The 25,648-nt window shown below is 42.2% G+C and overlaps 2 protein-coding genes across 2 annotated transcripts; both read left to right on the plus strand.

Annotated features, from left to right (window-relative positions):
- Nucleotides 1–203: 203 nt before the first annotated feature.
- LOC136653009 (vomeronasal type-2 receptor 26-like) lies at nt 204–12,829 on the plus strand. Its single transcript, XM_066629935.1, has 9 exons — nt 204–355; nt 1,483–1,774; nt 3,059–3,073; nt 3,879–4,728; nt 5,570–5,580; nt 5,744–5,995; nt 7,493–7,619; nt 9,340–10,215; nt 12,717–12,829. Exons 1-9 carry the CDS (start codon nt 204–206, stop codon nt 12,827–12,829), a joined length of 2,688 nt encoding a protein of 895 aa, XP_066486032.1.
- Nucleotides 12,830–13,932: 1,103 nt separating this feature from the next.
- LOC136653011 (vomeronasal type-2 receptor 26-like) lies at nt 13,933–24,279 on the plus strand. Its single transcript, XM_066629936.1, has 6 exons — nt 13,933–14,159; nt 15,812–16,100; nt 18,015–18,908; nt 19,829–20,056; nt 20,612–20,738; nt 23,381–24,279. The coding sequence occupies exons 1-6, from the start codon at nt 13,933–13,935 to the stop codon at nt 24,277–24,279; spliced, it is 2,664 nt and encodes an 887-aa protein (XP_066486033.1).
- Nucleotides 24,280–25,648: the final 1,369 nt, after the last annotated feature.

A 25,648-nucleotide genomic window follows, 5' to 3' on the forward strand; every position in this document is an offset into this window, starting at 1 on the left:
CTTGCCTGATCAGAGCTGTGAACATCCAAAACTGCGCACCCACATTGGAAGTCAGTGGTGTTTCAGCCAAACAGCTGGTGCATAGAAGGACACTGAATGTTCTGAGTCAAGATTTGGCCATGATGTCAGCAATATTTCTGTTGTTGCTGCTGCTTGTTCTGAGCCTGCAGTTTCCTCCAACTGAATGCAAGGCTCATACTACTATGTGCACCATCACCGATCCCTCCCAGCTCCCGTACAAGTATCACCAGAGAGGAGATCTCATCGTTGGAGCGATGGTTTCACAGTTTGGCTGTCTATTTGATGACACTTCTTTCAACGAGCACCCCAAAACCAAGCTGATAGAGGGAATTATGTAAGGAAATATTTAACCCTCTGTAACATTCACCAGATCAGGTGCATTCAGAGTATGTTATAGATGGATAGGCATGTTCAGAAGGAAGTCTGTTTATGATTTCTTTGGAATGTGCACTTAAACATTAGCAGAGTTCTTTCATCAATTGTATAATGCTGCAACACAGTTACTTGAGAGTAAGTCCCACTGTTTTTAGAGGGACTTAAGTGATTTCTGAGCAGACAAGCCTGGGATTGTGCTGTAAATGTGTGTTCTTCAATATGATGTGCTTGCTTTTTCTATAAATCACACAAATATTCTGTTCATTGCACTATTTTCAGTACATACTTTAAAAACAGACAGCTAGGATTAAGGCTCTACTGTAGTGAATAGTATACTTTCCCAGTTTAATATATATTTCTTTAAAGAATATCTAGAGATAGTCAAGGGTGCCATCAGTGTTTTCAAAACTTAGTAACCGGACACATTTTCTTCAAGCCAGTTTGAAAGAGATGGGAGAGACCGGAATTTGCCAGTGAAAGGTGAGATCGCATCTTGCTGGAGAATTCTGGTTTACTTCCTCATTGCCCCCTTTTCTTCCAGGCAGTGCTGGTGCCAAGCACCAGAGACTCAGCATGAAACTTTATAGTTTATGGTTGCAGGAACAAACTATAGACACTTGGTCAGATCCTACAGAGGGGTGAAATTGGGTTTGGAAGGAATGGAAAAAAACCTCTTTCCTGAACTCTTCAGTAAACTGTGAACCCGTTTCCCGGATTATGTTCATGAGGATTTATTTTAACTTTAATAACTTCCAGGAGAACTGTATTTATTTATTACTGTGCAATATGCTGAACACAATGACTGGGAAGACAGATTGATAACAATTGCATACATGTACTCAGAAGGTACAAATTTAATGATTTGATTTAATAATTTTAGGCACTATTTAATGATTTTTTAAATGTATTGAAAGACCTGGTTTTGGATAAGTAGAGTGGAATAATTATGAAAGTAAGTAAGATTCCATATAACTATGGAATCTAATAACATTCCATACTACAATACTGCATAGCAAGGAATGCTTGGACATAGGTGTGTCTTGAAGGCTTGAATATATTTTTTCATTACAAAATTTAAAACTTTAGTTCAGCCCCAAAGAATTATCAACATGTCCTGTCCTTGGTATATGCCGTGAAGGAGATCAATGAGAACCCCAAGATCCTACCAAATGTCAGCCTGGGTTTCCACATTTATGACAGTTTCCTAACTGCAAAGATTACTCATCAGAACATCCTGAAACTTCTTTCCACCCAGGAAAAGTTTGTCCCCAACTTCAAATGTGACAAGCACCAGCATCTGATAGCTGTCATTGGGGGACTGGATTCTGAAGTCTCTCTTCACATGGCCACTCAGTTAGGCATCTACAAGATTCCACAGGTACAATCAGCATATGAGCAAGGAAATGTGTCCTCTCAGATAATGCTAATCTTTTGAATGTATACCCAGGAATATTCATGCATTTTTATAAACAATGCAAGGAGATTTTGATTTATTTCCATTCCATCCATATAATATGCCAATAGTCTTTGATTATCCATATCAAATACTTTTTCTAAAGGAGGAATGAAATTTTTTTAATGAAACCAGTGACTTTTATGGGTGCAATCCTAAATGCCCCTTCAGCTGGCACAAAGAGTATCGCAAAAGTGCCATAAAGCACTTTTGCACCACTCTTCGGGGAGATAGACCGGTGCACCAATGTGCGCTGACCTCCCTGTGCCGATGCGGTCCCTGGGAATGGGTGAGTTTGCGTTGGCCAAGCACAGCTGGTGCAGGGGTCTGGAGAGGTGTGAGGAGGGCAGGAGGAGGCAGGAGGGAGGGAGGCATTTTGGGTAGGGGAGAGCAGTCAGTGGGCATTCCTGGGGCAGGCGGGCAGGGGGTGGGAAGCAGGAAATAAAGCCAGGATCTGTAACTTATGCTGGATCCTAGTCCCATTCCCAGGTGGCCCAGGGAAATCTTGGGTTGCTCAGATTTATTCCACAGATTTCAGTAGCGCAGATCCAACTAGCCCCATTGGGGCTGCTGTGGCTCTCCCCTTGGCATGGGATAGATAGATACTTTATTAACGGTCATCCGACCAGCTACTCACAAAACAGCATAACAAAATACACAAAATTAAAACCAACATCCCTTTACACATATATAAAATCATAAAATTATCGATTTATGCTCTCAATTTTCTTTCTTATCAACTGTGCAGCATGGCAGAAACGGGCCACCCTGAGCGATATATCAGAATTTATATCAGATAGCAGAAAAGCAAGCTGCTCCTCCACCTGCAGCCCCGTTACAGCGCCAAAAATCGGGGAAATAAATTTAGATAGCAAATCATCATAACCTTGGCATGGGGAAATATTTTCCCTTGCCTCAGGCCAAGCCTCAGGCAGCCTGAAACTTGCAGTGGATACAGCACAGGCCCATTGGACTGCCTGTTCCAGTGCAAGTTAGGATTGTACTGCCAGTGAGATTTCTGATCTCTTCCTCCCCAGAGGACTGAATAACGAGGGTCCATTTTGCCTGTTTCTACAATTCTTTGGTACTGTGATATCTAATGCTGTTATATTTTCAGCATCATACAACATTTCTCTGGGAAAGGAATAGAATGTTGCTATTTGAGAACCCATAAGCCCTATAAACCTGCACATTTGTTTTTTCTTTCAGCAAATCTTCCATCAGGTATGCTTTATGCTCTGGGCATATTTTGTGATCATTGCTTTGGCTGCTTTGATTTTTCTTATGTAATGTTCTTATGTTACACATCTTTTATTTCAGAACTGTATTTTGTTTCAGCAGGTATTTGTACTAGTGTACTATTATTATTATTTTTAATACAGAGCAGATCCACAATTTTTTCTTTCACTTACCATTAAATTAATGCACTTTCCATTTCACTAAAGCAGGGGTCTCCAAAATTTTCAGTAGGCGGGACACATATATTTTACAAATTTTTGTGCGCTGAAAAAAATCAGTTTTATATAGGGCGGAGGCAAGCAATGCAGGACACACTGTCTCTGTCTGATCCATTGCAAAACCCAGTCTGCTATGATTTGTTTATGCATGTGCAAAAATGATTTCCACACTGTGAGAATTTTACCGCATTGTTGAAAAGTCAACATAAGGAAACCTGATTTATTGGCAGGGATGAGGTTAACACTCAACAATTATGCTCTGAGGGCCTTAAAGCATATGGTCCAGGTGACTAAAAATGAGGGTTAGCCAGGCTGACACCACTCTGACCATATGGAAAGGAGAGCAGTGGACAGAACTGCATGGTTGGGAAAAAAATTTTTTTCTGAAGACTGTATAGAATCTTGTGGCAGGCTGGATGTGGTCCCTGGGCCATAGTTTGGAGAGCCCTGGACTAAATTTATCAGTCTTTCAGAATGGTGTTCCTTCTCAGTAGATCTCAACTGGAATCATTACCATTAGGCATCAGTTCTGCTCCTTGTTCTCAAATTTATTCTTCTTATACTTTGCTTAGATTGCCTACTGTGCATCATTTCCAGTGAGGAATGTTAAATTGCATCTCCCTTCTTTTTACCGGATGGTCCCTAATGAGGCACATCAGTACAGAGGGATTGTCCATCTCCTTCAACATTTCCAGTGGATATGGGTGAGGATTCTTGCTTCCAAAGATGATAATGGAGAAAGATTTGTGCAGACCATGACCAAGATGCTTTCTGAACATAGAATCTGTATAGCCTTTATTACTAGAATACCAGTCCTATCTCAACTTACAGAGATGGTAGAAAGAATAGAGTCTATAAATTTAGCAAATCCTTATGTTTCCAGAATCCTGTCACCAATCAGTTCTGAAGTCAAAGTCATTGTTGTCAATGCTAATGGTCAGACCACAACAGGTTTGAAATGGATGATATATTTTTATACATTATTAGAAGATGCTGCAGTGGCTACTATAGGGAAAGTGTGGATTATGACAGCCCGGTGGGATTTTTCAGCATTGTCAAAGGAGAGGGATTTTGATATACAGCCCTTCCATGGTACCTTGTCTTTTGCCATTCACTCCAATGAAGTGCCAGGGTTTTCAGAGTTCCTTCGGTTCCTACATCCTAAGTCACAACATGGAGATGATTTCATCAGGATCTTCTGGGAACAGGCATTTGATTGCTTATTTTCTGAATCAGATGGGATCAAGGAAAGCAGTGATACTTGCACTGGCCAAGAGAGGTTGGAGAACCTCCCAGGGACCCTTTTTGAAATGAGCATGACAGGCCAAAGTTACAGTATCTACAATGCGGTCCTTGCTGTAGCACACACATTCCAAAAGATGTCATTATTCAGGCCTAGGTGCAGAGCAATGAGAGACAAACGTAGAATTTTTCCAAATCTGCAAAATAATCAGGTAATATACCACTTGTGAATCAGTTCCCTTGTTCATGGTGGCATTAGAGGAGTAGAGAATAAAAATCATTCTGTTGGACTCTGAGATAGAAATGCTTAAATTCACTTATGACCCAATCCTATTCAGGACCTGTGACCGTGGAACAGTCATCCCATCACCACTTTCTTGAATCTGTCGGTTAAGAAGGAGCACTGCAAAACAGTGCTTTCAAACACACAAAATTATGCATGGGAAGGATAAAGTGGATAGAGAGATGCTCTTTACACTCTCACATAACACCAGAACCAGGGGACATCCACTAAAACTGAGTGTTGGGAGAGTTAGGACAGACAAAAGAAAATATTTCTTTACTCAGCGTGTGGTTGGTCTGTGGAACCCCTTGCCACAGGATGTGGTGATGGCATCTGGCCTGGACGCCTTTAAAAGGGGATTGGACGAGTTTCTGGAGGAAAAATCCATTATGGGTTACAAGCCATGATGCATATGTGCAACCTCCTGATTTTAGAAATGGGTTATGTCAGAATGCCAGATGCAAGGGTGGGCACCAGGATGAGGTCTCTTGTTATCTGGTGTGCTCCCTGGGGCATTTGGTGGGCTGCTGTGAGATACAGGAAGCTGGACTAGATGGGCCTCTGGTCTGATCCAGTGGGGCTGTTCTTATGTTCATATGTTCGGACATCATGGTCAATGATTTTAAAAGACACTGAGATGCCCAGCTTGAGCATCAGGGATACACAGCCCCTGTCAGTCCCCATCATTGCCCGGTAGAAGGTTGTCTTTCAGGTGAAAGTGATCAGGGGCGGACCAAGCTAATCCACAGGTCTGGGCATTGGCAATTCCATGCCTGTGCATATTCCACAATATTTGTTCATTTCAGCCATTGCAAGCAGTCCATTTGCTTACTCACAAACGTTTGAGCCATTGTGGACTGTTTTAATTCTGTTTGCAATCAACATTTGCAACATTTCCCATAATTTCTAAAGCCTCTTATCCTTCTTTCAATCCAGCTTCACCCTTTTCTGAGGAGCATCTCATTCAACAACAGTGCAGGAGACACGGTGTCTTTTGATAAGGAGGGTGAATTAGCAGGCGGATTTGATCTGATCAATTGGGTGACTTTCCCAAACCAGTCCTTCTCCAGAGTGAAGACAGGAATGATGGATCCATGGTCTTGTCCAGGCAAAGAGTTCACCATTAATCAGGAGGCCATCACATGGCACAGCACATTTAATCAGGTGGGATTTGACTATAGGTTGTAAGATGGAAAGCTAAATGGGAATTTATTTGATAGAAGACTGCATCATTTCATATGAATGAAAAATAAGCAAAAAATATTTTCTCCCCCTTCTCCCATTTATCTGTTGCATGATAATGTGCATAATGTACATAAAGTGAGGGGTGCGGCAGCAAGAAAGAGGGCTTTCTCATGCATGGCACCGTTTTATGGAACTTGCTGACAGAACGTAAGAACCTTTTCATGCGCATTAGCTTTTGGGGGTGGATAAAGATGGAACACTCCTGGTTGCCTTTTCTGCAACCTGTTTTTATTGGATAGTCATGTGATTTTAGCTTGTTGTATATTGCTTTTTTTACTTGTCACCACCTATGGGTTTTTAGAATTATTATGCAACTGCTGTGCTGGTTTTAAATGATCTCGATTTTAACTGTTTATAAAATAAATGCTGTGTTTTATGCTGTGTTTTATGTAGTAAAATGCATTTTATGCTTTGTTTTATATAGTAAGTTTTGTAAGCCACCTTGAGATTTAGGAAAGGTGGGGTATAATTGTTTTAAATGAATGAATGAATGACCAAGGAAAGTCTGAACAATTAGCCATGTGAGAAAGTCATACTGCTACATTTCTATATAATTGTTTTCTTGAAAATTAGCAGTGTGTAGAGTGAGAATTTTTATGTTTGGAATTTTCAAGTTTGGCACACTGAAGAATTAGTGGCACTTATCCAAAGAAATATGCAATGCAAAGCAGGTTTCAAAGCCCTCTCCTGGGCCTTCCTTGATGACTAGACTAGGAAGGCCAAGTAGGTTCCTGGCCCAAATCAATGTCATGGCTAGTGGGGGCTCTGGAGATTCCCTGTCCAAATAGGTTTCATTGTGACCACTGGCTACAGCCACTGTCCCACCTAATTGATCTTTGAAGCCACCCCGGCTAATGGCAAGGTAAAAGCTTTGAGCCCATTCCTACAAGAGTATTCTGTATTCCTACAGAATAACTCACCCTGCTCAAATACAACTTGTTTCTGCATGGGAAGAGCATGTCATACACAATTTGGAACACGTCACTGACCGACTGCCTGGACTCTGCCAAATGAGCCCCCTCCAAAGCTGCTTGTGTTGTGTTACCATATATGGGTGCCCTGAACATCTTAGTGTATCAAAAGTTCTGAAAGATATGAGCACCCTGAGCTTGTTGGTCTAACATAGAACACAAAAACTAACAGCAATCAAAAGACTCAGAAGAAATTATTTTGCAAATGGTTCTGTCTCTTTTCAAACCAGCCCCTAGAACACCAATCTGAACCTGAGTTTATTCTTTCAGAAGTTCTGTTCATGTGTGCAGTATTGCATTTCCAAAATGCATACGTTCATGATTGCTCCTCCTCAGTTATAATCCATCCCTTCCCCTGTCAAACAGAAGCAGGTTTGGTCTTAGATGAGGATGGACATTGGTTTACTATGTAGAAGAGTGATATCCCCCCCTCTTTTTTACATAGGTTCAGCCTATTGCTGTGTGTAATGACCACTGCAATCCGGGTTACAGCAGAAAAAAGAAAGAAGGGAAGCCATTTTGTTGCTATGATTGTGATCCATGTCCTGGAGGGAAGATTTCAAACCAGAAGGGTAAGAGACATACAATGCAATCCAATACTTATTTACCAAGAGGTAAGTTCCACTGTCTTTGGTAGGACTTACTTTCAGGTAAGTATGCATACGATTTCAGACATAGTGTGCAGTGTTATGAATCATGCACTTCATAATATCTTTCATTTATTCTCCCATTCCATTCTTCATAATAGAAGAAATTAAGGAGTATACCCTAGTGAAAATTCAACAGAAGGGATGGACTGAAAGTTGATACCTGAATGGGGACAGTTCATCTTAATGCACCTTTCAGCTTCAACAAATCATTGTTGCTCTAGATTAATCAGGACACATTTAATAGCAGGATGTGCAATTTCTTACATGAAATAGATTTCTTACATGTTTGGCACGTACAACGTCACATAAATGCCTTTACTAAAGAACCAAATTCTTGACTCCCTGCTAACATTTTATGGCTCACAGTATGAGCCGCACACTTAGGACCAGTTTGTGGCAGCAATGGCTGCAAAGACTGAATTACATCCCCACAATTGTATTACTATTCCCCGTTACCAGCAGTGCTCTTTAAAGCACAAGTGACCTGCACACACAGAGGAAAAACAATTGTATGCAGGAATGCAAAATATTAGCCAATGGCACTTCTATGTAATTGAGTAAAGGAATGAGTAAAATACACCAAAGGTTACCTAAAGTGCTCAAGAACAAAACACAAGGAAGCTGGGCCTCACAAGCTGGGCCTCACCATCCTAACACACTTACTCTTAAGCTATGGACGGGGGGGGGTGTGATTCTACCACTAATGTACACACAGTGGAGCCCTAAGGAATGCAGTTAGAAGAAAGAGGGGAAAGGAAAGTAGAGGATTGAGGAACTCCTTAGAAGGAGAAGGTGCAGAGTAAAGGGGAAAGTGGTGATCTATCCCTGGGTGCACATGTTACATATGTCCTAAATGCAAAACTGGTAAAGCATCACATTCTCAAAAAGAGGTTCTTCCATTACATCTTCTCCCATGCTTTGAGGTATCTACTCATAATATCCTCGGAGGCACCTCCAAATACAGGTCGTGCCTTGTTATCTCAATGGATTTTTTTTTTTAAAGTGGATACCAAATCAGTGGAAAAATAGCTTTCAAGACCCACTTCCAGGTTTCTTTCCTCCACTGTCATCCCAGAATGCACTGGTATAGACACTATACCACATTCAGCCACTAGATGGGGTGAATTATGGAATTTAGTGGAACAAAATTTTAATTACTTAACAGCACAAAGGTGGGAAATTGGATTTTGGTGCTTTTTTCCCTTGTTACAAGACATTTAAAGGTAGACCTTGGTATCAGCGGTGAGTTAAATCACTGGATACCAAATCAGTGGATACCGAGGTCCCTCACTTGTATTCCAATCCACTAAAATCCCACATTGAGCAAAACATGGTTGGAATTACCTGAGTATTCCTTCTTTATTAAACTGCAAATGCCTTCCCACAACCATAGTGGATTTGACAGATAGGACAGAACTTCCTTTACTGGGAAGCAGCTTGCAGATAAAAGACTAGCTCCATATTACCTCCTCAAGCAGCCAGAAGGCTTGAGCAATTTGAGTAAATCACTATTTCAAAGAAAAGTGGATTGAGGGACAAACCCCAGGAATTAAAGATGAATCGACTCACCTAGGATATAGCATGAAAAGGGAAGAGAAGGCATGGCTAATACATTGAAATGGAATTTGTTCTATTGTTTCAGACATGGATGACTGTCTCAAATGTCCAGAAGGTCAATTTCCAAACAAGAATCACGATAAGTGCCTGCCCAAGAACCTCAATTTCCTCTCTTTAAAAGAGCCTTTAGGAATTATATTAAGTGTCTTGGCTTCGTTTTTTATCCTGACCACAGCTTTGGTGCTTGGAATCTTCATCAAGAACCAGAACACTCCCATCGTCAAAGCCAACAATCGAGACCTCACCTACTCTTTGCTTGTCTCCTTACTGCTCTGCTTCCTCTGTTCCTTGCTATTCATTGGCAAGCCTCAGGAAGTGACCTGTTATTTACGTCAGACATCTTTTGGTCTTGTCTTCTCAGTAGCTGTCTCTTCCATCTTGGCCAAAACTATCACTGTAGTTCTGGCTTTCATGGCCACCAAGCCAGGATCTAAGATGAGGAAATGGGTGGGGAAAAAACTGGCCAACTCCATTATCTTTGTTTGCTCCCTGATTCAAGCCATTATCTGTGCTGTGTGGCTCTGCACTGCTCCTCCATTCCCAGATTTGGACATGGACTCTCTGACTGAAGAAATTGTAGTGGAGTGCAATGAAGGCTCCATCACCATGTTTTATTGTGTTCTGGGCTACCTGGGATTTCTGGCTACGGTCAGCTTCACTGTGGCTTTCCTAGCTAGGAAATTGCCAGACAGTTTCAATGAAGCCAAGTTCATCACTTTCAGTATGCTGTTGTTTAGCAGTGTTTGGTTGTCCTTTCTTCCTTCTTACCTGAGCACCAAGGGGAAATCCATGGTGGCTGTGGAGATCTTCTCTATCTTGGCCTCTAGTGCTGGGTTGCTGGGCTGTATCTTTTTCCCCAAATGCTACATAATTATTCTGAGACCTGAGCTGAACAGCAAAGGTCAGCTTATAAGAAGAAATTAATAAACTTCTCAATTGTCTTCCCCCCCCCCCTTTGTCTCATCCAAGAGTAGTTATCAAATTATTTGTAGGCTCCACCCCCCCAAGTCCTGGTAGCAAACCAATGAAATCAATGCAAAATATACAAAATGGATGCTCTAGGGTCCCACAGAAACTTCCTTTAAGAATGTTAACTGCTATCTTATATACCAGTTGCACATTCTGAGCACATTTCAATAAGTGACACAGGTAGAGTGTGTGTCAAATCATCCAGTTGGGAGGTACCAGGTTGTATATCACTGTCCCTAGATCAGATGTCACTCAAACAACTACAACAGTAGTAGCAACAACAGCAACAAAAATGCAGTTGGAGTAGCATATGAATATGTGAAAGGTCACATCATGGTTGGTTAGTCTGAAGGCAGCCAGGACAAGGGAGCTTGTGACCTGAACTTGAGAAGAGGGTTGCAAAACACTAAGTTTTACATTGGACTTGAACAGGGAAGAGTGTGGTCAAGCAGAAGTACCTGGCAGCAACTCCAGAGACTCCACAAGCTAAAAGGAGCCCACATGGAGCAGCAGCAGCCATGTTTGTACAGAATATGGCATGTTCCTGTTCCTGCTGCCGTATGCAGAGAAGTATGCATAAGTACAAACTGTGGTGGCCCTTCTAGAGGAGAAGGTGCATGGCCTGGAATGGCAGCTAGCAGTCATCCTTCATCTTGTCAGGGAGAATGAGGAGTTTCTGGATAGAATAGGGGAGGTTCTTTTAGATGGGCTAGAGAACTTATAGGCTTCCAGCAAGGAAGACTTCCAGCAAGGAAGGCTTAAGCAAACCTTAAACCTATGGAGAAATGTCACCCAAGTGAGAAAGAAAGCCTTTTGTGAGCAACCTCTTCCAGGACCTTCTTGTGGAGGTGGACTCAGGGTTCCCGGACGGAAGGCCATCTCACCTGATCTCCAGAACCACAGTGGAGGAGCTTACTTGTGGTATGATTAAATAAATAATCTGTTCAGGATGAAGATAGAGTCCATCCCTGTTCCAGGCTAATGTTGATAAGGGTTCAGACTAGGTGCAAATTAGCATTCTGAAAAAAACTAGAAAATTTAACCCCTCCAAAGCAAAACCTGGGCATGAATGTGGTAGAGCATCCAGTCAGAAGTACACCAATTTATTGTAAAATAACAAAAACTGCAGACACCCAAAAAATAAAATAATAAACCTCCGTTAAGCACAAAAATTTTGTGAATGTACCTAATGCTGTGGTGGTTTTGACATTGTATGTACTTGATACATCAAAAAGATGGGAAAAGATGGCACTCAGGAAAGGGGTATAAGGGCAGTCTTTCTCTTTTACCCCAACCCAAAAACTACGGCATGTGAATTGGGGTAAGATAGAGGGACTTGTTACAAGATCATAACAGACCGTTCAAAGTGTGATAATAGTTAGCTGAGTCCAGTGTGGTTGAGAAGCCTCCCAGGAGTGCAGAGGATTTGAGTGGCATGGACACCCTTATTTGACCCTACATATACAGGGGCTATTGTACCATGTTGGAGTAACGGTTTACTGATCGAAGTGCTTCAATAATTAAGGGTTTGGGGGATTTTATGAAGAGTTCTGGGGTTGCATGAAGCTCTGTACAATCCTGTGAATGTCTATTCAGAAGTCTCATTGGGTTTACTCCTGGAAAAGTGCATATAGGATTGCAGCCTTACTGCACAATCATGTGTCTACTCAGAAGTAAGTTCCATTGTGTTCAGTGTGGCTTACGGCCAGGAGACAGTGTATAGGTGGGACCTAGGAATACACTGATTTGATATCCACTGATCTGACACACCACTGATACTGAGGTCCACCTTTAAATGCCTGTAACAAAATCCAATTTCCCACCTTCACACTATTAGATAATTATAATTTCATTCCATTAGCTTTCATTACTCACCCCATCTAGTGGCTGAATGCGGTATAGCATCTAAACCAATGTACTTGGGGGCACAATGGAGGAGCGATAAACCTGGAAGTGGGTCTTTAAAGCTATTTTTCCACTGATTTGGTATCCACTGATTTATTTATCCACTGAGGGTTCTGGAACAGAAACCCTGTGGATAACAAGGCACACCCTGTATCAGACTGCAGCTTTAATCTAATTACCAGGGGTGTGAATGGACTTTGAGGTTTCTGTATTTTAGCCAATTAAAGGAATATTTCTGACAGAGGAGCCAAAATTCAAATACAGTAGCCCCTCTGTATCTTCAGGTTCCATATCTGTGGTTTCACTAATCTGCGGTTCACAAATTTCCCCCATCATGCAAATGACTTATCTGTCTCTGATGGCAGCCCTCCTGTTGCTGTCTCCTATGCCTCGCTGCTTCTGTTTTCTGTGCTAGCTGTAAACACTAACAGAAAGCAGGAAGCACTAATAGGAAGTCAGTTGGAGGGCTGAAAACAACCCTCCAACCCAATTCCTTTAGTGCTTCTTCCTTTCTGTTAATGTTTGCAGACAGAACAGAAAACACAGACTGCAGTGCTTCCTGTTGCAGACAGCATGGAGGACAGAAACAAAGAGATACTGAGACCCAGGAGAAAACCAGTACAGATAAGTCATTTGTGTGATGGGGGAATTTGTGAACCACTTCTTGTAGGGTTTTCTACTCTCCACAGCTTTAGGTGCCCACAGTAGCATCTGGAAGTTATCCCCACAGATATGGGGGGCGCCTGCATGGAAAGTGAAACTGAGCCTTGTGTGTGTTTACTCATGAGTAGGCAAACATGTCTCAATCCACTTTGAAAGGCAGGCTGAGAGAAATGCAACAACACCAGAGTGGTCCCGATCCGATGAACGCAGGCCCCCAAAACACTTGAAAAGGAAGTCGTCGTCCCCTTCAAATCAACAAGGAGAATATACATTGTTTCCCTATGGAAACAAAACTTGAGCTAGATGTGCATGTTTACTTGTGAGTGCCTTGGCTCCTATCAAGGTTCAGGCAAAGGGGAACTCAAGACCACCAGAATGGTCCATATCTGATGAATGCGGAGCTCAACAAACAATCCAGAAGGCAGTCTCCCAACTCTTTTTATCCATAGTAAAAAGAGATAAAACAGAAGCTTGAGCAGCTAGTAAGGTGAATTTTTTTTTAAGTCTCGTAAAGCTAAGAGGGTCTGGAGAGTCATTTTAAATAGTGGGTCCTGGTGCTAAAATGTTTGGGAACCACTGGTCTGGATACCAAAATGCAAAGATGCAAGAGAAGCATATTTCAATAGGGACCTCCAAAATGCAGGTGTAAAGGCAAAATGTAAATAGAGAGAAAAGATATCAAGCAGATTCAAACAGGAGGTAATACAATGTGATAAGCAATGAAGCATTTTTTCCCCTTCGCCCTTAATTATTAGTTCATCCAGCACAATAGTACAGAGTGATGATTTGGAAACCCATCATTAACTTTAATTGCTTTGTGTCGAGCTCCATCTTGTCAAAGGTCTCCTTGGTTCCCTAAAACCAAAACCACCATCAATCACCAAGTGTGAAAGCTTACATAAAATATCATTCCTGTGCTGTTCAGAGCTGGCTTGAGGAACTGTGAACAGCCAGGGCTGCACCAGCCTAATCTTTGGCCGCTTAATTCATCAAAACGTTTTGGAGGCATTGGATGAAACTGTTGAAGCTGCTGGTGGGTGATAGAGAGACCCTGGACCTTCTCAGCCAAGATTTAGCCAAGATGAGAAAGATACTTCTGTTAATGCTGCCGATGATTCTGCAGTTTCCTGCAGCTGAATGCAAGGCATGGTCTGTTATGTGCACCATCACTGATCTCTCCCAATTCCCATACAAGTATCATCAGAGCGGAGATTTTATCCTTGGAGAGATTGTTTCACAGTTTGGCTGCCTCTTTGATGACATTTCTTTCACAGAGCACCCCAAAACCAAGCTGATGGATGAAGTTAAGTAAGGAAATTCATTCCCCCCCCCCCATGATATTCAGAAGCCTGGATCATATCCGTTAAGAACATATCACACCAGAACTGGCATGTTCATTAGAAAATCTAGTTGTGATTTCTTTTTGCAAGTCCATTTAGCTTTATTATCAGAATTCTTTCACCAATTGTATGAATATATTTCATCCTACAATGCTTGGATTCATTCTCCTTTTGTCTATTCTTCACCTTCCCTAATACCACATTAGTTTTGTGTCTTTCCTGTGGCCTTTCAGGCACTTCTGGCTTCTGTGGAACACAATAAACTGCCTTGTACACCAAGTCAGATCAGTGGTCCATTAAGTCCAGAACTGTTGTCAAAGACTGGGACTTCTCCAGGTTTTGGACAAAAATATTTCTCTGTCTACAGCTTCTGGGGACTATACCGGTGACTATTGAACTTCATGTACTCTACCAGTGAGCGACAGCACCTCCCCATGTTCAGTTTATGTTAAAGTTAGATATGCAAACATCTAATTTCCCACAGACCAGCATAGATCTCAGGCACTATTTATTATTTATTTTTTAAAAAAATCTAGAAATCGTAAGTGCTGAGCTGCTTATAGCCTTTGAGCAATTTGAATTGATTTCAAATCACACAGAGTTCTGTGCTTTGAACTGTTTTCTGAACCTGTACTGTAGGTCACAGTAGATCCCGGAGTCTCATTACAAAGTTCCATTACAATGCACAGAATCTCCCATTTTTAACACATTCTTGTCATCTATTAAAGAATGTCCAGGAGTGGCCAAAGGTGCCATCAATTTTGCAAGACTCAGGAAGCAGATACATTTTCTTGGAGTCAGCTGAAAAGAGATGGAGACTGGAATGTTTCAGTGAGAGATCTGGTTCTTACTGATGTGCTTTGGTTTATTCCTCTGTGCAATGGCTCACCAGTTACCTTTGTCCCTGGCAGTACAAATTTCAGAGGTGACAGCCACCAAAGAACCAGTTCAAGAGTTCTTCCTCCTAGGACTGACTCCTGGTAGAAACTATTGAAGGAGGAGATGGTCAAATCCCACACAGGGCAGAACTGTAGAGTGTGACAAAATTGATGAAACCTCTTGCACCTTTTAGCAGCTTGTCTATCCCTTGTCAGGGTGTTTTATGTTAGTCATCAGTTGAAAATTAACACATCAGTTTTGATAAGATACTATATACTGATGCAACCAAAGTTAAAGACTTCTTAGTAGCAGTCATTTCAAGTGGAGGTGGGGGTTCCAAAAAATGAATCTGTCCTTTGTATTTTCATTGACATCAACAGGATTTGCATGTGCTTAACTTGGTCTGAATCTGCACCTTAATAATTTTATTTTATTTTGAAACTGGCAAGACATCATCAATATGCATTTCTTTATAGCATGTAGTGTGCTGGGGGAAAAATCCTGAGAAAACAATTTGCCTAGATAAAAATTTTATCCATGTATGACAAGTTAGGAAAGATTGCACTATTGTAATGATCAAGGTGTTCTTTGCCTCCATCATTTTATATATGCTTGAAGTTTTCTAAAATTCCGATGTATAACATTTGAGGCTACGACCACACACAATCACAAAATGAAATGCTTTTAGATAGACGAAACATTAAATATCTGTTTCATTTTAAAAAGTAACATTTTCTTTAGTCCAGCTCCAAAGAACTACCAACATGTCCTGTCCTTGGTATTTGCTGTGAAGGAGATCAATGAGAACCCAAAGTTCCTGTCGAATATCAGTCTGGGGTTCCACATTTATGACAGCTATTTAAATGCAAGGATGACTCATCAGAACACCATGAAACTTCTTTCCACCCAAGAGAGGATTGTCCCCAACTTCAAATGTGGCAAGCAACATCTGATAGCTGTCATTGGGGCACTTGATTCTGAAATTTCTCTTCACATGGCTACTCAATTAAGCATCTACAAGATTCCACAGGTACAAGGAACATGTGTGTCAGGACTATTTTTCATCTGAAAAGGTATTGATCCTTTTAATGTATACGTCAGGATGTTAGGGACAATGCAAGGTGAATTTTGTCTCTTTCCATTCCATCCAAATGTTTAAACCCAAGCAGACTGTAATTATTCAGACACCCAGGCAGAAAGAAATTAGAAATATCCACTTAATCAGGGAACTCCTGCACTAAATAGTCAACATTTTCACTTAGAATTATTCATTCTTGCCTTGGGGTTACAGTCCATTTGACCATTTCCCCCCATTTTCTTTGCACTGTGATGGCTGTTCCTGTTTGCCTTATGGCTCAGCTTCAAACCTTCTCTGAAAAATATACAAAAAGTTGATCAGAAGCCATGATGAACCTGAAAACAAAACAAAAGAATTAAGAACTCAACATGCTGGAATACATTTGCCACGCACATACAACAGACACACATACAAAGACATCATAAATATTTCATGACTGATTTTAGCATGTAGTTAAAACAAAAATGTTTAGTAGCAAAAGCAAGATTCACTCAGAGTAGTCTTGTGACTAAAAATAAACACAAAATTTGTTATTGATTTAGAAAAAGATGGGAAGTTTCACATGAACAGCTAATGCACCATCACCAGTGAAACTACAGTCAGAGAAAACTCATGAGAAGGTCCAAGTGGCTTTTGTGTCACCCAGTGCCTGAGACCCATGATGGAGCTCCTCCCATGCAGTGGGCAGGGCAAGGCAGTGGGCATGTTGATGCACCATTGCCCTGCCCCCACTGGGTTTTTTGGCTATAACTTGTGATAGAATAGAGATATTTCAACGTGGTTTGTTTCATTTCATTCGCATGAAATGAAGCACTGGATGATATATAACACAATGGCATTATTCAAAAATATCAAGACTGTAAAAATTTTGGCTAGTAGTGGTGTCACCCTCCTGTGCACATTACCTGGTGCAACCGGCGCAGACCTTGTTATACCACTGACAAGGCCTCCTTCTTGCCCCCTCTTTGATGTTCCAAAGTCTTGGAAGTCATACAGTTCTTTTTTTCCTTTTAGCAATCCTTCCATTAATTTGGTTTTGCTTGAGGAATATTTGAGTATGCACCTGAAAGTGCAATGCAAAAGTGCACTTCAGCTGGTGCAAGCCCCTTGTGCTGGCCCAGGAGTTCACAAATGTTCCGTGAGACACGTTTGTACCTCCTCAGAAGTCAGCTGAGCCGGTGCAAAGACGCATGCCGGCCCACAGAGGCTGCATCCAGCTTCTGTGCCTCCTACCAAAGGTAAAGTTGTACCAGCTGAGGGCAGGCCATGTGGGCGGTTTGGAAGGATGGGGAAGGGTGGAACGGGGATATTTTGGGGCAGGGGGAAGCAGGCAGCAGGTGGGCCAGGCCTGGGAGAGGGGTGGGACTGGCCTCTGGCATTTAGGCTGGATTTTAATCCCACTCCTGAACAGCCTGGCATAAGTCCCCTTACTCCAAGTTGTGCTCCTTCCACCTTCAAACTGTGCTGGTTATGGTACAAGCCAGTTGGCCTGTCTATTCTAGCACAGGTTAGGATTGGGCTGTCCATCTTGTTTGGGCCACTTTGGTTTTTCCTATGCCACATTGTTATGAATGACTTTTGTATTGGTTTAATATAACAACACTTATTTTGTGTTGATTTTATTTTAGTGTGTAAGCTGCTTTCTATTAGGTTAGGAAACATGGAACATTTCTTTAAAATATATATTCACAATGTTTCGTAATTTACCATTAAATTCATCTGCATTTCATCTGTGCAGGTCAGTAGGAAGCGTATAACTTCAGAAGTTAATTTCTTCTCAACAGATATTTGGCATGATTTGTTACACTTTGACATCAGTTCTTCCCCCGTTCAGAAAAGGATAACTGTTCTTTTTGTTTTGCTTAGATTGCCTATTGCGTATCAGCCCCTGCGATGAATGTGAAAATGCAGTTCCCTTCCTTTTACCGGATGATCCTCAAAGAGGCACATCAGTACAGAGGGATTGTCCATCTTCTTCAACGTTTCCAGTGGACGTGGGTTGGAATCCTTGCAGGGGATGATGATAATGGGGAAACCTTTGTGAGAACCATGACAAAAATGCTTTCGGAGCATGGAATCTGTACCGCCTTTAGTAAAAAAATAAAAACACTCTCAATGGGTTCAGTGATTGCAGCAGTTGCACAATTGCTGGAGACTAATAGCATTGCAGACAGTTCAGAGGCCGGGATTGTGGCTCTATTCCGTTCCAAAGTCAGTGTGTATGTCGTGAATGCACAAGTACAGGCCATGACAATTTTGAAATGGATGCTATGTCTTTATTCAATCATGGATGATTTTACAAAAACAAATACAGGTAAAGTATGGATTATGACAGCTCAGTGGGATTTCTCTACAATGACAATTCACAGGAATTTAGACATACATGTTTTCCATGGTGCCTTGTCTTTTGCAATTCACTCCAATGAAGTGCCGGGGCTTTCAGAATTCCTGAAGTTCCTACATCCCGAGTCACAAAGCGAAGATGATTTTATCCGGATCTTTTGGGAACAGGCATTTGACTGTTTTTTCCCTGACTCTACTAACAGCAAGGAGAGCAGCGATATTTGCACAGGCCAAGAGAGACTGGAGAATCTCCCAGGGACTCTTTTTGAAATGAGCATGACTGGCCAAAGCTACAGCATCTACAATGCGGTCCATGCTGTAGCACGTGCATTGCAAAAGATGTCTTCATTCTGGCCCAAGCTCAGAGTGACGGGCAACATATTCACACAGCATCTTCCAAATATGCAAAGTAATAAGGTAACATTTCACTTGTAAATCAGGTTCCTTGTTCATGGTGACTCTAGGAAAAATAGAGAATCCAATGGCGTAGCTACAGGTACAAAGCACTAAGTTTTGCAGGCACCTGAAAGTGCTGTGCAAGCGGCCTCCCCCTCTTCGGAGGAACGCCTCTGTTTTGCTCCCATCGCCCAGAATAACTCAGAAGGGGGGAGGGGCTGCTTGCACGGTGCATTCAGGCGCCTCCAAAACTTAGTACTTTGCACTCCCTCTAGCTATGCCACTGAGAGAACACACGTTTTTCACAACTTGTGGGGATTCGAGTCACACATGCCAAAAACTCAGGCACTGACTCAGGAGTTTTACCCTGAAAGGAGGAAGATCCAAATAGACTTGAGTCAAGACTCGCTTTTGTGGCTCTGTTTTGCATGCGTGCTTGGTTGCTTTCACCGCTTCTGCAAGTCAACTTACTTCTCAAAAAGACTCAAATTCAAACATGAGTGACTTGAAAAATGGCTCTGGACAAGTCACGAAGGCCACCCATCATGACTAGTTTGCAACTTGAGTCAGGGGGGAAGAAAACTTGGGACTTGCCTTAAGTCTAGGAGGAGTGGCTCTGGCACATCCCCCCCACTGACTACAACTACAATTTTAGTCAAGGAGAAAAGCCCCTTCCATGTGCAAGTGACCAGGGGAAGCTGAGCTAGTTCACATCTCAAGATGCTAGCAGATTCCACAGCCCACCTCCAACATATGCAAACTGCATTGTATTTGTCTTGTTTCAGCAGTTACAAAAAGTCAGTCTGATTACCTACCAAAGCTCAAGCCACTGTGAGCAGGGCTGTATTTGAATCACTTCAGCTCCCAACCATTTAAACAGTCCCCAACACCTTTAGAAACAACCTAACCCAAAATGTCATTGTTTTTCTCTATCAATCCAGCTCCACCCTTTCCTGAGGAGCATCTCATTCAACAACAGTGCTGGAGACTTGGTGTCCTTTGATGAGGAGGGTGAATCAGTAGCTGGATTTGATCTCATCAACTGGGTGACTTTCCCAAACCAGTCCTTCTTGAGAGTGAAAGTGGGAATGATGGACCCACGGGCTTTATCTGGCAAAGAGCTCACCATTAATGAGGAGGACATCACATGGCATAACATGTTTAATCAGGTGGGCTCAGATGATAATTTGTAAAATGGAAAGCTAAATGGGAAATATTCCAGTATCTCATGATCTCATATGAATGAGACACCAGATAAAATGTACTCTCCCCTTTCCCCAGTCAACTCCTTGTATGTCAAAATGCATAATATACATAACCATCTAACAAAGCCCAGAGTCTGCGGTGTGTGTTACTGCATCTGAATATAATTAATTCTAGATAAATAAGCATTGTGTAGAAGAAGAATATTTTATATCTGGAATTCTGGACACATTTAGGTTTAAGAACAATGAAGAGAGTGACACTTACTCCCAGGGAATATGTAAAATAGCACTAGGTTACAATAGCCCACCTCTCAAACAATGAAGAAAAAGATTCCTTGTTTTATACAGAATGAATTAATTCAGAATGATGATTGTCCCTAAATCTTAACGTACAAGCCTGTGCTATAGGTAGATCAGTTCAATCTCTTCTAAAGGGTGTTCAGTCTTAAATGCATAACCTCCTAGTCATTTGTTTACTTGGTGGAGGAGCAAAACATGTTCCTCTTGTTTTATACACAGGTATTGCCCATTGCTGTGTGTAATGATCCCTGCTATCCAGGTTCCAGAAGAAAAAAGAAGGAAGGGAAGCCATTTTGTTGCTATGACTGTGATCCATGCCCAGAAGGGAAGATTTCATATCAGAAGGGTGAGAGGCACACAGCATAATCCTATACATCAGTAGTTCAGCATGGTAGGTTGTAAAACTGACAAAGCAGTTGTCAGTTGGTATGACATACGTACATGTTGGTTTGTAAAACATACCATCAGCATGGTAGGTTGTAAAACTAACAAAGCAGATTAGGCCATGTGCATCAAGGGTTAAACAACCTGCTACTTGGGGGAAACACTGCTGCCCAATCACCATTATAGCCAGAGAGGCTTGAATGGCAAGTAAAGTGAAACTTTTTTTTTAGGTGGGTCCCAATGCAAAAAAGTTTGGGAACCATTGCTATACCTGTTTAATTAACAGTGAGTTCAATGGAACTTACTGCCATGTAAGCATGCATAGGAATACAAACATAATATGTTATAGGTGCACTGGATAATACAGTAGCTTTTTCCCATATCTGTGGGAAATTTGTTCCTACTGCTACCCTGAATACTCAAAATCATGGACAGTAGTGAACCCAATATTTATTGTGGTGCCGCAAGGCATTCTAGGGCACTACTCAGTGATATGTATATTATTTCATGTCACTTCTGACTAACTTTCCAAGACGTAAGGTTAAAAACACCATGCCAATTTGCTCTCGTCGCTTTCAACAAGTCACCATTGCTTTAGATTAGGGGTGCCCAAACCCCGGACTTGGGGCCGGGGGCGGCCCTTGAGGCCTCTCAATGCGGCCCTCAGGAGCCCCCAGTCTCCAATGAGCCTCTGGCCCTCCAGAGATTTGTTGGAGCCCACACTGGTCCGACACAACTGCTCTCAGCATGAGGGCGACTTTTGACCTCTCGTGTGAACTGTGGGATGAGGGCTTTCTCCACTGCTTGCTGTTTCACCTCTGTGATGCTTTGTGCAAGACCTTTTATAGGCCTTGAGCTATTGCAAGATCTTCATTCATTCATATAAGTTCCATCTCCAATATATTCATTTATGTAAACGTATTCAAATTTTAAATGTAAATTAATTCTTTTTCCCCCCGGCCCCCGACACAGTGTCAGAGAGAAGATGTGGCCCTCCTGCCAAAAACTTTGGACACCCCTGCTTTAGATTTATCAGAGCTCATATCACCATAGGTTGCATGGTTATTTAACAGATCTCAAATATGTTACACACAGTCTGCATCACATACATTATCTACTTGTAAACTTCAGTATGCAGAAGTCTGTACTTGGCAATTGAGTAAATCCCCTTCCCCTCACATTTTCCTCCCCTTACAAGTAAACAAACAACATCAACAAGTAGGTAAAACAGTGCATGTCCAATCACAGTTAATCCAAACTGCTTTGGATTACCTCATCATGACCTCTTGCCACCAGAAGCGAGGCTGGTGACTATCCTTGGAAAGAAAACAACTTCCAAGGGAACAAAATACCACCAGAGGTGCCTTTTAGAAGCTAGGTAGAGGCTCTTCAAAACCTTCCCTTGCTACAGGCCTGTATTGTAGCTCTAAGAGTTGCCAGGGCAAGAGGAGTAGCAAGTCCAAAGTCTGAGCAGTGGTACTATACATACTAGCAAGAAGGAACAGCCCAACTGGGGGCCCAATCCTATCCAACTTTCCAGCACCAGTGTAGCCACAAAGCAGCCCCAAGGTAAAGGAACAAATGTTCCCATACCTTGAGGGAGCCTCTGTGACTGCTTCCCCACCACAGGATGCAATGCACACTCCATTGGCACAGCACTGGAATATTAGATAGGATTTGGCCCTGGGTCTTCTGCACAATTCATGCCAGATCCACTGCCCCTGTACTTTACAGGCACTAACACACACCTTCCCCCCTCAAGAATCCCAGGAAGCAGAACAGCCTCTAACCTCGTTACTTTGCTCCTTCCTTGAATGGTTCTTTTCCAAAACCAGGAAACAGGGAACTCCCTGTTCCATTTAAAAGAACCACGTGAGGAACAAGTCAGGAGATGGAAGATTTTTCCTTGCACGGACCCTTTAAATAAAGCAGGAAGGCCTGCACTTCCTTGTTTGGATCAAAGCATTCAAGGAAGGAGCAAGGTAAGGAAAAGTATCTGTGTGGCTCAATCTAGTGTGGCCTGGAGGAAAGCAGCAGCAGACTCAAGTGGGACAAGAAAGCTGATGGGTACCTCATATCTCAAGCAGAAGGTCACCCCAAGTCTGCTGCTCCTTGCACCACTGAATGCTTACATGTGCCACAACATGTGCTTTATGGATGGCCTGGTCTTGTTCACAAGGTCCAGGAGTGTATAAAACCCCAGCTGTGGCCAGTGATGAGGCAAATACAGCAGGATGAAAAGCTGAGGGCCTGAAAAGCTGGCTAGGGAGAAACCTGAGACCCAAAGAGGCTGCCCTGCAGAGGAAGAAAAGATAACATGTGCTCTTCAGATGTTCTCCTCTTCTTTTTCAACTGAGGCACCAATGGGTGGGTCCTGGGCTGGTGAATGCTGGAGAAGAGATTACCCACTGGGATGCCAACATACTTATACAGGCCAAGTGGAAAAGCCTTGTTCGTTCAGAGGGAGATGTCTTGGTGGACCAGGAATTAGTTGTCTTGGGACGAGTGACTGATGTTGGTATGAGTAGAGGGAATCTACACCTCCAAATATGACTTTCACCGAAATTGCTGATACATTGACATTGAATTTCTATTTTTTTTCAGATGTGGATGACTGTAACAAATGTCCAGAAGGTCAATTTCCAAACAAGAACCGAGATCAATGCCTCCCCAAGGGCCTCAATTTCCTCTCTTTCATGGAACCCATGGGAATTACATTAAGTGTCTTGGCTTTGTCTTTTTCTCTGATCACAGTTTTGGTCCTCAGGATTTTCATCAAGAACCAGGACACTCCCATCATCAAAGCCAACAACAGAGACCTCACCTACTCTCTGCTTGTCTCTTTATTGCTGTGCTTTCTCTGCTCCTTGATGTTCATTGGCCAACCTCAGGAAGTGACTTGTTATTTACAACAAACATCTTTTGGCCTTGTCTTCTCAGTGGCTGTTTCTTGTGTCTTGGCTAAAACCATCACTGTAGTTCTGGCTTTCATGGCCACCAAGCCAGGATCCAGGGTGAGGAAATGGGTAGGGAAAAGGTTGGCCTACTCCATTATCCTTGGTTGCTCCCTGATTCAAGCCATTATCTGTGCAGTGTGGCTGTGCTCCACTCCTCCATTCCTGGATTTGGACATGGACTCTCTGACTGAAGAAATTGTAGTGGAGTGCAATGAAGGATCAATCACTATGTTTTATTGTGTTCTGGGATACCTGGGATTTCTGGCTACGGTCAGCTTCACTATGGCTTTCCAAGCCAGGAAGTTGCCAGACAGTTTCAATGAAGCCAAGTTCATCACCTTCAGCATGTTGGTGTTTTGCAGTGTTTGGTTGTCCTTTATTCCACCTTATCTGAGCACCAAGGGAAAATACACGGTGGCTGTGGAGATCTTCTCTATCTTGGCCTCTAGTGCTGGGGTGCTGGGCTGTATCTTTTTCCCCAAATGCTATGTAATTCTCCTGAGGCCTGAGCTGAACAGTAAGCATCAGCTGATAAGGAGGAATTAATAAAAATCTGTTCCATATCTTTTATTAAACTTGGAAGTAAACATGATTATAATATCTCCCGTCACCCCTCTCTTTCCCAGTCCTGGTAATAAATAGGAAACAAATGCAAAAAATACAGAATTGGTGTTTTCAGGGCCCAACCCTATCCAACTTTCCAGCACTAATGCAGTCACAACGCAACCTTGAGGTAAAGGAACCACATTCTCTTACCTTGAGGAGACCTCCCTTTATTCCCCCACCACCACAACATGCAGCGCATACCTCACTGGCACAGCTGCATCAGTGCTGGAAAGTTGGATAGGATTGGGCCCTTTGTTTCTCATGTCAGTTTCCTATAAGAGTAATAGCCGCTATCACATATACTCATCTCAGGGCCCAATCCTATCTAATTTACCCCTTACCCTTCATTAAGCCTCTCACTCTGCAATGGGTCTCCCCAGATCTGTGCCAGTTCATTAGTCCAAGGAGAGGAAGGGAGTGGGGAGGTTACAAAAAAGGATAGGATCTGGCAAGTGCAATCACTGCCATATCCACCCCTTCCCACAGCCTCCTTGTCCCTCCCCCTTCCACACCCATTTTGGCCCTGCCCTGTTTCAGCCACTCACGGTCTCTTCTGCAGCCTTACCTATTCTAGCAGCTGCGAACAGGTCCAGCAATGGATGGGGAGCATTGCTGCCTCTTGCGGAAACACTCCCAAAATGACCACCGATGGAGTGCTCTGCGCATGGTTGGTGACCATTTTACAGCAGCAGAAGTGTCTTCCACAGTTGCAAAGGGCTACAGCTGGCAGTGCAATCCTGGATTGGTCTGTAAATTAAGGGTTTGTAATTTGACTCTGGCTTTGAGCCATGTACTTTTCCTTATCTTGTAACTTGTGCCTTCTTTATACATCTGTGTAATTTTTATGTTGTGCCTATACCGAAAAGATTAATAGTTATTGCCATGTGAACGAATTTAGAGTAATGTATTGTGGAATGTAAGTTATAAAAATGAATGTCAATATCTGTATATATTAGGAAATAGGTACTTAGGTGAACTGTGATATATCTGCTTGTGGTGATTGTACATTCTTCACTAATATTAAATGCAGATTTTATTATTGGAGACAGCATTGACTTTGTGTGAATGAAAAAGACTTTGTGTTATTTTCTTTGTTTTACTCTTCTTCGTTCTGATCCCTCAGGCTCTCCCAATAAACTTTCATTATCAGAGATGAATTTCAGAGATGAATCAAGACGTTGCACACTCATTTAAATAGGGACTTAAAATGGGAAATTCAAAACCTAATAACTTGTTCCAGCTCTGCTCTCATACACACATACACACGTGTTTACCACAACATATAATCTTGGCCCCAGATATGCCTGGC

The sequence above is a fragment of the Tiliqua scincoides genome, chromosome 5, assembly GCF_035046505.1.
Source record: "Tiliqua scincoides isolate rTilSci1 chromosome 5, rTilSci1.hap2, whole genome shotgun sequence".
NCBI lineage: Eukaryota > Metazoa > Chordata > Lepidosauria > Squamata > Scincidae > Tiliqua > Tiliqua scincoides.

Excerpts from the sequence above, each read along its gene's own strand:
- LOC136653009 (XM_066629935.1), top strand. The coding sequence starts at position 204 with ATGTGCACCATCACCGATCCCTCCCAGCTCCCGTACAAGTATCACCAG. Across the intron at positions 356-1,482 it reads AAGCTGATAGAGGGAATTAT|TTCAGCCCCAAAGAATTATC; the intron begins GTAAGGAAATAT and ends TTAAAACTTTAG. Across the intron at positions 5,996-7,492 it reads GGCACAGCACATTTAATCAG|GTTCAGCCTATTGCTGTGTG; the intron begins GTGGGATTTGAC and ends TTTTTTACATAG.
- LOC136653011 (XM_066629936.1), top strand. The coding sequence starts at position 13,933 with ATGAGAAAGATACTTCTGTTAATGCTGCCGATGATTCTGCAGTTTCCT. Across the intron at positions 14,160-15,811 it reads AAGCTGATGGATGAAGTTAA|TCCAGCTCCAAAGAACTACC; the intron begins GTAAGGAAATTC and ends CATTTTCTTTAG. Across the intron at positions 20,057-20,611 it reads GGCATAACATGTTTAATCAG|GTATTGCCCATTGCTGTGTG; the intron begins GTGGGCTCAGAT and ends TTTTATACACAG.